General features: G+C 36.5%; 1 protein-coding gene across 1 annotated transcript; it reads left to right on the forward strand.

Annotated features, from left to right (window-relative positions):
- The first annotated feature begins 290 nt into the window (after positions 1 to 290).
- LOC140951933 (proline dehydrogenase 1, mitochondrial-like) lies at positions 291 to 10,341 on the forward strand. The gene is made up of 11 exons (XM_073401310.1): positions 291 to 660; positions 2,230 to 2,608; positions 3,401 to 3,465; positions 4,223 to 4,354; positions 4,992 to 5,053; positions 5,898 to 5,982; positions 6,093 to 6,185; positions 6,888 to 7,034; positions 7,821 to 8,092; positions 8,746 to 8,834; positions 9,354 to 10,341. Exons 1-11 carry the CDS (start codon positions 337 to 339, stop codon positions 9,569 to 9,571), a joined length of 1,866 nt encoding a protein of 621 aa, XP_073257411.1. The 5' UTR covers positions 291 to 336; the 3' UTR covers positions 9,572 to 10,341.
- Positions 10,342 to 10,782: the final 441 nt, after the last annotated feature.

A 10,782-nucleotide genomic window follows, 5' to 3' on the forward strand; every position in this document is an offset into this window, starting at 1 on the left:
CCTGTCATTGTTTTCAAGTTAAATTTTAAAATTATAATCAACAATTTTTGGACATAAATAGCCGGTCAAAGTTTTGTTCGAAATTATCAACAACCTTGTGCAGCACAACAGCTTCATATAAACAAGTTCAGAGTTTTTTGTTTCGTTAAATTGCCATTTTTCTAAGGGAATCTTATCAGAAATTTTTTCGCGGGCTTGGCAGAAGGCTTGGCTTCCATCTCCAAATCTTGAAAAACTGGTTTCTAGCACGCGCACGTACTAAAAAATGTGCGCCAACAAATTAAAAAAAACGTAGATCGACTTGCAAATGAGTTAAAATATAACGCTGTTTTAAAAATGGCGAGACGAATTGTGTGCACTAGGACACTTCGATCTAAAATTCTTTTCGATGGAGGACCGTATAATACCATTCGATCTTTTGTAAAAAGAAACAGTAGTCACGATAGCGTCGCTGGTGTCACTGCAGCGACGGATCCGTTCAAAGCGGCAAACAACGATGAGATCGCCGGTTTATCGCCACACACTCAAACCACGTACTCGGGTTTTAGCTTTGACGATGCTGAGAGTGCCTACCGGTCGAAAACAAGTTGGGAAATTGTTCGAGCTTTGGCAATTTTCAGGCTGTGCTCCTACGATTTTCTTGTCAACAAGAACAAAGAGGTATGACAGTCCTTCATTTATGCTGAAGATAATCGATCCGGGCGACATTTTACTCTATTTTTAAACTAAGCTAATATTTAAAATCTCTCGGAGCGCATGTATGGTATTGTAATATGTAAATCCTTTTATTTTACTAAATCCCTTCTCATAAACGATATTTTCTTGCGTTACAAATGCCCTGTCAAAAGTTTTGCTTTCTTTTTGTTAGCTTTTATAAAATTTTGAGTATGAGTATTTGTTTACACGTTACGTAAGAGATAACGGCCATGTTGTTTCACGGTTATATTCACGTTACTTGGTTGTTATCTTGTCAGATTTCAGGCTATAAAAACACTTTTTTAAATTCAAGTCCTAGGTATAGCCGGTCCGCTTGTTGTCGGTTTTTAAACCTCTTCAAGTATCGCAGGCAGCCCAAGCAGGAAGTATATAGAGTGGCTTGTCTTGACAGAGCTTCTATAATTTTCGATGTAAACTTTCTAAACGTCCCTTATTTTTTTCCTGGTTGGTTATGCCATATTTCACCCATTTGCCTCCAAACTGCACACTGCCCGTGCGGATCCAGGTCCAACTTTTAGCTTGTGCAGGGCCAGGGTGCAGGAGGAAGAGATCTTTCAAACTGTACCAGAATGAGTGTGATTCAGTCAATGAGGCCAGAAAAAAATGCAAAAAAGCTCGCTTTGTTCTCTTTTTCTTATTGAAGCTCACTTCGCTTGCTTTTAAGAACTCATGGGAGGTCAACTTGAAGCAAGTCTATGTATACTGTGAAAACATTTAACTCTTTGGCCCTGATCTGCCCAGCGCGTGTGGATCCAGGTCCAACTTTATTGTCCGTCATGTGAAGGGGAAAGAGATCTTTCAAACCATACAAGAACAAGCACGATTCAGTCAAGGAGGCCAGAGAAAAAAGCAAAAAGCCATGTAATGTTGACCCAAAAATTTCCATGAAAATCTTGTTTCACAACCCACTAACCTTTTTCTTTCATTTAATCCTGAGATGCTAGAAAAGCTTTCCCAAAAACTTTTCCCAGTAATAAAGGAGGCAAGAAAAGCGAAAGAAGAGGAGAGAAGAGACCGCAAAAGGTCAAAGTCAAGACTGCTGTGTCACTTTAAAACCCAAAAACTCTCTAGAAATTTGCCTGAACCTCCACAGCTGATATTTTGCATGTGGAACAGGCTGTGCAGTGCTTGATTTGTAAATGGCATTTTAATAGGCCATTTGCACAATGGTGTCATTTTACTACTACGACCAGAATCCTTTTCGTTTTTCCTTTCATATTCAAATTTGGTAGCCTCAGCGAGGTTTAAATACAAAAGGTCTAATTTACACAAGAAAGCAATCCCCTAAAGGATTTTGGTCGTACTTAGTAAAATGATGTCAACATGCAAATGGTCTATTGAGCAGTTTTGGCTCATCATAGCTGGACAGTTTGTAAACATAAACCGGAGAAAAATTAGAACTTTATTTTTATAATGAAGCAATAATTCTTGTAGCTTTTTTGAACCACTATTCAATGATTGTTTGAAAGGAATTGGAAATTTCATCTTCACGTTTTTTTTAATATTTTTTAGCTTTTGAACCTGGGGCAAAAGGTTCTTGGCAAACAATTATTTAGAAGATTGATGAAAGCTTCCTTTTATGGACACTTTGTGGCGGGTGAAGACCAGGAAGCAATTAAACCTGTGATAAAAAATTTGGAAAAGTTTGGAGTTGGTGCAATTTTGGATTACTCTGTCGAAGAGGACCTGTCTGAAAATGAGACGAAGAGCCACGTGGATGCTAACAGCTGTGAGACTTTAGATCCATCTGATGAACATGCCCGTTATAAGTCTCATGCTGAGTTTGCAGATAGGAGGAAAGGAGTTTATAGTGCCAGGACATACTTTTATGAAGGAGAAGCAGAGTGTGACAAGAGAGTTGAAACATTTTTGAAATGTATTGATGCAGCAGGTTTGTATTTTAATTGTGGCTTATAGTGTGGCATTTTCACTGGGGTCAGCTTTTTATCACCTTACTAGTACAGAAAACTCTTATGAACCACCTTTTAGTGTTCACAATTAGGTAGGGACTACCCACCCCTGTTTTTTTCCTGTTGTCACTATTTGATTATTGTCAAACACTAGTGTAATAACCACATGATAATTAATAAAAACAAGATTTAAATCAGGGATAGGACCTCTATCATCTTAATGCATTTGCAACAGTTGTGGAATGTTGCAAATCATGCTGAAAGAAGTGCTTTCCAATTTTGGATTTGGCACAAAATCTACACTAGTTGTTGTTGTGGCAGAAGCCAACATTGAACATTCAGCTCAAACATATAATGCTAAGCTTGCTTTGTTTTAACTTTATTTTTTTATCTTTATTATTACTACTTGTATTATTTATTTATGTAATATAAATTTATTATTGACCCATACTTTATACATTTTTAAACAATTTTTTTAATACTTAATTTATTAATTTTGTATTTTTTTTGTACCTTTCCATGGCATGTGCTGTATGCTAAGAAGTTTAAAATTATTATTGTAAAGATGAGTTATAACATCACGTACAATTTCATCATTGTTATTTCAATTCACTGTGACAGTAACTCACTGTATTACACTGTACTTGCAACTGAAGATGATCGTAGATCAACCAAAACACCTTGCTTTAAATTCAAAGTTGTGATTCATTTTTTAACAATACATTTAAAGTCATGTAAATCCTAATCAACTGTCTTTGTTGATAACAATATAGGTGAAGCATCCAGTGATGGTTTTGCGGCAATCAAAGTGACAGCACTTGGAAGACCACAAATACTGGTATGTTCGAAACAATTAACAACGACTTTGTATTGTGAGGGGATAAGAAGGGGGGGTGTATCTGCAGTAAAAAGTGGGAGGGGTGTTTGGGTATTTAATTTAGACTTTGGAAAGTGTATCCTGGATTTACACCCTATAAGGAAGTGTAAGTGTAGGATAAGAAAGGAGGAAGGGGGAGCACAGTGTAATCAAGGTATGAAGGGGCACTTGTATATGCGGCAATATTGAGAAGAGGGAAGTGTATAGCTAGGTTAAGACATGGGGAACTGTCTTTGAGCTAAGACAAGGGGAAAAGTACCTCTAGGGTTAAGATGGGGAAGTATATAAGGGGCCACGACGGGGGAAGACATTGTATTTGGGATAAGAAGGGGGAAGTGTTTCTAGGGTACAAAGAGGGAAAGGGTATCTAGGGTAATGGAGAAGTGTGGCTTGGTAATACTCTCCCATCTTGGTTGCTCAACAATGCACTGAATTAGTCCAAATTAAATTGTCCCCAGAGAAGTCCTAAGCTATATGGACTACACACCCAGAAGAAAGGGGCAACCTAGTCCCTCACATGCCTACTTCAGTGTTAAAGGTGCTTTTTCTGATCTGATCTACTGCTGCCTAATAAACTTATGTCCCTCTACTAAATTATCTGGTGTCTTCTGGATGAGCCCTTGAATAATTTATTTTTAGCAATTTTATAAAAACCTCTCATATGACTAATTTTATCATGATTGTATTAATGTCAAACTTTTTCTTTAACTTGTCACAGATGAGGATTTCTGAAATACTGAATCAGACTCAGTATTTCTTTGACTGCTTGGCCTCAGATTCTGTAAAGATGAATAAAATAGGAAACATTGTTGCCAGAGACAAGTTCTTTGAGGGCTTAGAAAAGCTTGGGGTAAGAGTACATGTAGAAGAGTAAGGACTTTACTAGGTTTTTCCCTGTGAGAATCAACTATAAAGCAAGTAAAATGTGCTTGTAGCAGATTTTCTTTTTAAACCTGAAGATGATTTTATAATACAATGCTTTCATATTATGATTTTTTAATATGATAAGATGATTTTATAATATAACGCTAGTTTATTTTTTATTTTTTTTAACATAAAGTAGTATGGTAACGATTTTAATATTTACACCTTAAATGTTTAAGACACCAAATTAATAATTATGATCTTCAATAAATTTTTGTAGTCAAACCGGTCTAAAAAATACATATACAGTCAAATGCTTAATATTAATTTTATTCCAGATTGCAAAAGTAAAATCAAGTATTTCATTTTCATTAGCTAAAGGAAATATGAAAAAAGTGCAGAAAAGGTAATCAATGCAAAAAAGGAAAACATGGATATTAATTTTGTGGGAACATCAAACTTTGTTTTTTTTTCCTTCATACCCTGTCAGCAGAGGTTTCTCCTACTTGCGTGGCCTTAACACTTACAAAGTCATCTGTATTGCTTGTTATTCACGTAGTTGGTCTGTTTTATACTGATGATTTTTTTTGTGGCTGTAATTGACTGTAAGTTTGTTGCAACAGGTTGAGATGAGCCCAGACGAAGCCAACAGAATATTTGACTTGATTGACACAAACAAATCTGGGTAAATTTAATTTTTGAATTTTCTTTTATAATAATATTTGTTATTATCAATTTATTATTTAACAGCATTTCTTGATATCTCAATGGTGACAAAATATGTATTAAATACCATATACAAGGCTTGATCTAGTCTAGTCAACTCTTGCTTATAATATTGCAGACACCTCTCTGTAACAGACAGCCCAATAATATGGACAGTGCTTGATTACCAGTTACTGTTCTGGAAATGAGCCCACACTCCTCCCCAGAACAGACGGCTGGATGCATGAGTTTCTATTGTCAATTACCACCAATCAGATCGTTGCCTGCTCAAATTGAGCAGGCAGCATAAATTTATTTTCCTGGAGCAGATTTCAAATGGCAGATGCAAAGGTGTTGTTCAAAGTGGCGTGTGTTGACAGCTAAAATGAAAGAGATGACTGTCAAGTCCATCGGTAATGCAAGATCAATAGAACATGTTTCTGCTGATTTTTATGTCAACTACTAAAGCGATGACGAGGCAAAGCACAAAATGTGTTAGGTATTTAATGACATTTCCCATTTAAATTTTGAATTTACATCACAGACACAATAGGCCAGTCACGCGCCCTGCCATCTCTTCTCGGGGAGGACGAAGAGAGCGGGCAAAATCGAGCCTACTAAACCCACTGTGAAAATTAAACAAATTACTATAAATGTTTGTCGGACTTAACTCCCACTGTTATCTCTCACTTATGAGGACATGTGGCCGCTAGAGTGTCAACAATAAGGGTTGAGTTTCACTGCACTGTTAAAATAAAGAACTATGTGGTAGGTCATATGTTAAAAATGATACGTTAGGACTCTACTCTCTTTTTGTTTTTCAGTGATATTGATGTCATAGAGTGGCATGAATTTCTTACGCCTCAGCTGAAACTATCTCAGCTGTTCAAGGCCAAGCCACAGGGAGATGTGAGTCACTTGCTTCTCAGCCAACCCCACTCTACAATGTATTTTCAAAAATTCATTTTCATTTGCAGGTCAGTCATGTTTTACACATTAACCTTTCTGATTTTACTTAGGAAGAGACAGGAAGACCAATCATATCAGTTCTAGAGGATGAGGAGCTACACCAAATGAATAACATGTCAGACAGGCTGACAACTCTTGCTGAGGTATGCAATAAGCTATCATATATAATTTTTGTTATTAAAGTGGTATGGGAACAACTGCTGAAATTGAAAGGCAACTTATTGTTGCAATTTCTAAAAGCCAAGCAAAATCCCCAGTCCCCTTTCCCTGGGATATGATCTCAACTCTAACATTAAATGTTTGACCCCTACAAAAGGTGCACATATAGGTAATTCCAAATAATAGTCTCCCCAACTAAGAAGATTCTGTAGTATGGATTACATTAATATAAGTTAAGTGGTAATTGTCAGACTCATAAAATAAATTTCTTGAAACATTATGACTTCTTTTAGTGTGTAACAGTGCAATCATCAGGCAAAGATTTCTTTTCATTTTACTCTACGCTTATGATTTCTGTTATATTGTTAGACTGGTTTTATTGCAATTTAGTGCTTAACAATTTTGAAGAATGACAGGTTTATTTACTAGTGGCATGAGCATTGTCAGTTTCCCTCTTTATTAAGATATTATTTGAATAATTATTTCCACCATATTTTTATTAAACAGCTTCATGCATAAATATCCCCTCCAAAAAGGAATGAGAGGGCCAGGGGATGTTTTTTTGTATGATTTCAATTGTTAAACTGGTATTTCTCTGAATGATAGTCATCATCATTATCACTATCATTATTTTTCAATACCACATACCATGTCAATTTTGAAGTTTTGTCTTGTCATCATTAAAGCATGCTGTGAAGAGGGGAGTGAGACTTATGGTGGACGCTGAACAGACATATTTTCAACCTGCTATAAGACATCTCACCTTGGAATTGATGAGGGACTTCAACAAGGACTCGCCGCTTGTCTTAAATACATATCAGTGCTACCTTAAGGTAACTGGCAACTTGTACCTTCATCACATGTACATACATGGTTAGAATAAGCCTCTCTACGCAAAATAATAATCCATGCAACAATAATGTTAATCAGATGTCATTTTTGTTTATTTTTTAATCTCAGTCTGCTGTTTGTTTTAGTTTTATTCTCTGTTTAATTTTGGAAAAAGTTGAAATAACCATGTAAAAACAACCACAATGTCATATATATAAGATTAATGAGGTAATAATAAGTGGAATCCACTGGAATCTTAGGCCCTGCTTATATGGAGTAAAGATGTCTCAGGTAGAAAGGTCACCCACCTCCCCGAGCTACCCGGGGCAAGCCAACATTTCCCTACAAAACCTTGTGAGCCATTTACATGAGAAACAAAAATTGGCCTGGTCACCCTTTTGTGATGGTAGGCAGTAGTGTCACCTTCCTAGCTGGGCCAGCTTTTCTCCATATAAACACTTTGGCTCACCCAGCAGGGTCAACTTTTAATTGGTCAAAGCAAGACAATCAGAGGATGTGCTAGCCTGCGAACGGCAGACGCATTTCCGGTCATCACGACAACCAGAAATGCGTCTGCCGTTCGGAGGCTATTAAGGATGTGCATGCACGTCTTGTTGGCTCAAGCAAAGGGGTCAACTTTTTTCTCGTATAACTGCCTGTTAAGTTGACTCAACCGGGAGGGTGGTCCCTCTACCCATTACAGGTTTTCTCCTTATAAACGGGACCTCAGTTTGTAGAAATGTCATTAACGATAACCCACTCTCCATGATTGCTCCTGTTTGTTCTAGGACACCTACTCTAAAATTCAGACAGACATGGAGCTGGCACGTCGGGAGGGTTACATGTTCGGAGCAAAGCTGGTCAGAGGTGCTTACATGGAACAAGAAAGATTGAGAGCAAGTTCACTAGGTTATGAAGACCCTATCCATCCAAGCTACAAGGCAACTAGTAAATGCTTTGATGAAGTTATGAATGCAGTATTGGAGGAGACCAAGAGAGGAAATGCTAATGTTTTGATTGCAACCCACAATGAGAATTCCATTCAGGTTGCTGTTAAGAGGTATGTTGTAATGATGAACATCATCCTATATAAACGTTTTGGTTGGGTAGAGGTCAACAACTAGTTTTTTGATAATTTTTCATCATCAATTTTTTTTGTTACATGTAGCTCTGGGGAGGGTAAGGCTAGACTTTAAACTAGTTGGATAGCGTATCAAGTGAACAACTGATGACAAAGACCATGAATGACCTTAAACTATCTTCACTTCAATACCCTTGTACATACAAACATCTATAGTATTACTTTTTGTCGTGGCATTTGTTAGCGTACATATACAGCTGTTTCGAGAAAGGTTGTCAGAAAAAGTGCACGCGACAATCCCGAAACGTATTGTGGGTGGTTTTTTGTCTGCTCTGTTCTCCAAAGAAATTTGAAAGAATGGCACGAGAGGCCATGGACATATGTTCGTGAGTGCTAATGGAACAAAAGTTGGTTCAACAGCTACAGTCGTTAGGAACAGTGTATTGATCATATCCCATACCTTTCGGGGTTGTCGCATGCACATTTTTTCCGACAACCTTTCTCGAAATAGCTGTATGTTAACTTGAAAACGTACCTCCCTAATAACTATCACACACTCCCAGCAACCATGCAGTACTAGTGCTGACTGATCTTTTATTGTTGTTTGACATTATATTGTATTTTGTTTTCAGGATGCATGAGTTAGGAATTTTACCAAAACAAAAAAAAGTTTTCTTTGGGCAGCTTTTTGGAATGTCTGACCCAATTTCATTTACACTTGGTGAGTTATACAGTGTTTCTGAACCGTATCCTCCTTCTCTTCCTCCGTTTCAAAGACTGGGTGAAAAATTTTTTGGAGGCGGGTGGGGTAACTTCATTGTCCTCTTTATATAAATCTTTGCCTGTCATCAGAAAATTAAAAATCCTGGCATAGCTGCCTCAAACAATTTACTTGAAGAGCTATTCTATTTCGAATGTGTTCTGAAAATCACCAAAGGTTGTTTCTAAGTGTAGTATATGATAAAACTAAATCATGTATGATTGCAGGGTGTGATCAAGGATGATGAGATAATCATCATTGCAGTTTTGCATGCAATTTAAAATACTAAGAGGTTCAAATGCCAGTACATTTATCCACATCACTCTCTCCCCCAACCCCTTACCTTCCTCTGTTACACTCTAGTGTACTTCCTATTATTATTAATTTAGAGTACTAACTAACAAAATGGTTATAACAAAATGGTTATAACATTATCGCAGATATTAATGTTTGTGTGAATAATTTCCTTAAACTTCACAGGTAATGAGGGATATGCGGTGTACAAGTATGTTCCATTTGGGCCAGTGGATGATGTCCTGCCATACTTGACCCGGAGAGCTATGGAAAACAAGGGCCTTCTTAAGGGAGTTCTGAAAGAGAGGAGACTTTTGTGGGATGAACTCAAAAGGAGGATTCGTGATGGACAGCTAATGCATGACCCTGCATTAGCTCAAGTTGGTTCATCTTCAAGAATGTAGGGTAATTTCCTTTGAACAAGCTTAACATTTTTTCTGTTTGTGGACATAGCACAATGGGAACTCTTACTTGTTTGCTGGATAAAATCCCTTCATTCATAACTTAAAATCAAACATTAACAAGCAATAGCTGACATTTCTCACATCGAGAATGATTAATTTTACAGCTCTACTTGCCTAAATTTCATTGGATAAAAACTTTTTTCCGGGATAAATGCCTGTTTTTATTTGTTTTTGCTTTTTCCTACTTGTTTGCAAGCTGCCAGGTGTTGGCGTTTTAATGCCAATCAATTGGCAGTTGTTAAAATTAGATTTTTTATTGTTTAAAGAAACACACTGAAAGATCAGGGGGTGACAGACAAAAATTCCCTGTCAATAGTACAGAAAATAATTGTAGTGTACCAAACAGTTTAACAAATCTACCAAGGTTTTGAATTTGATGACTGAGATATTAATGCATTTTAACAGGGAATTAAAGATTATTAGCAATTTATTCATTAATATTGTTTATTTATTTGTATATTTTTAGCTATGTGAAATCAACAATATTTTTGTGATTTCTTTGAATTAACTGCATGAAGTCAGTCTGAAAATTCCTTGTAATGTGGGGTTTACCAACCATTTTATTATATAAACTGATTATATGGGTACCTGTTAAACTATCCTGTTTTAGTAAAATCCAACTAGTGGTCTATTATCAATGCTGCATTCTGATTGGTTGAGCTACTACTAGGCTGTTTATTATAGCCCACTAATAGCGGAAAGTGCTGGCTTTTGGGGGGCGAAAAAGGATTAAAAAAGTCTAGCTCTAACTAGCTAAAGTTGTTTTGTCTCAATATTTTTGACCAACTAGTTGGATTTTACTAAAACAACTCAAAGGCCATGAGGGCTCCAGGAATAATTGTTAAATAGTTGATGTGTTTACTTAGTTTGATTGTGCAAATAATACTGTACATGAACATGTACATTATACACTAGAATATGACAATAACCTAGAAAATTACACATCTTCGGTTTGGTTGACTGTAGAATTTTTAAGATAGTCGTATCATTTTGCAGTGGGTTTACTTGAGGCAAAATTTATCAGTAAAGCCAGTATTGTGATAAAATTATATAATTATTTGCAAGGGAAAGACAAAAACAAAAAAATAATTATAGATTGACATTATAGCAATGATTTCTGCTTCAAGTATATTTTACTTTGGTGATAGGAA

This window comes from Porites lutea, chromosome 11, assembly GCF_958299795.1.
Source record: "Porites lutea chromosome 11, jaPorLute2.1, whole genome shotgun sequence".
NCBI classification, from domain to species: Eukaryota; Metazoa; Cnidaria; class Anthozoa; order Scleractinia; family Poritidae; genus Porites; species Porites lutea.

Bases quoted from the DNA above. Each gene is read 5' to 3' on its own strand.
- LOC140951933 (XM_073401310.1), top strand. From the start codon at position 337: ATGGCGAGACGAATTGTGTGCACTAGGACACTTCGATCTAAAATTCTT. The intron at 6,186-6,887 runs GTATGCAATAAG...TCATCATTAAAG, and splicing joins GGCTGACAACTCTTGCTGAG to CATGCTGTGAAGAGGGGAGT. The intron at 8,835-9,353 runs GTGAGTTATACA...TAAACTTCACAG, and splicing joins CCCAATTTCATTTACACTTG to GTAATGAGGGATATGCGGTG.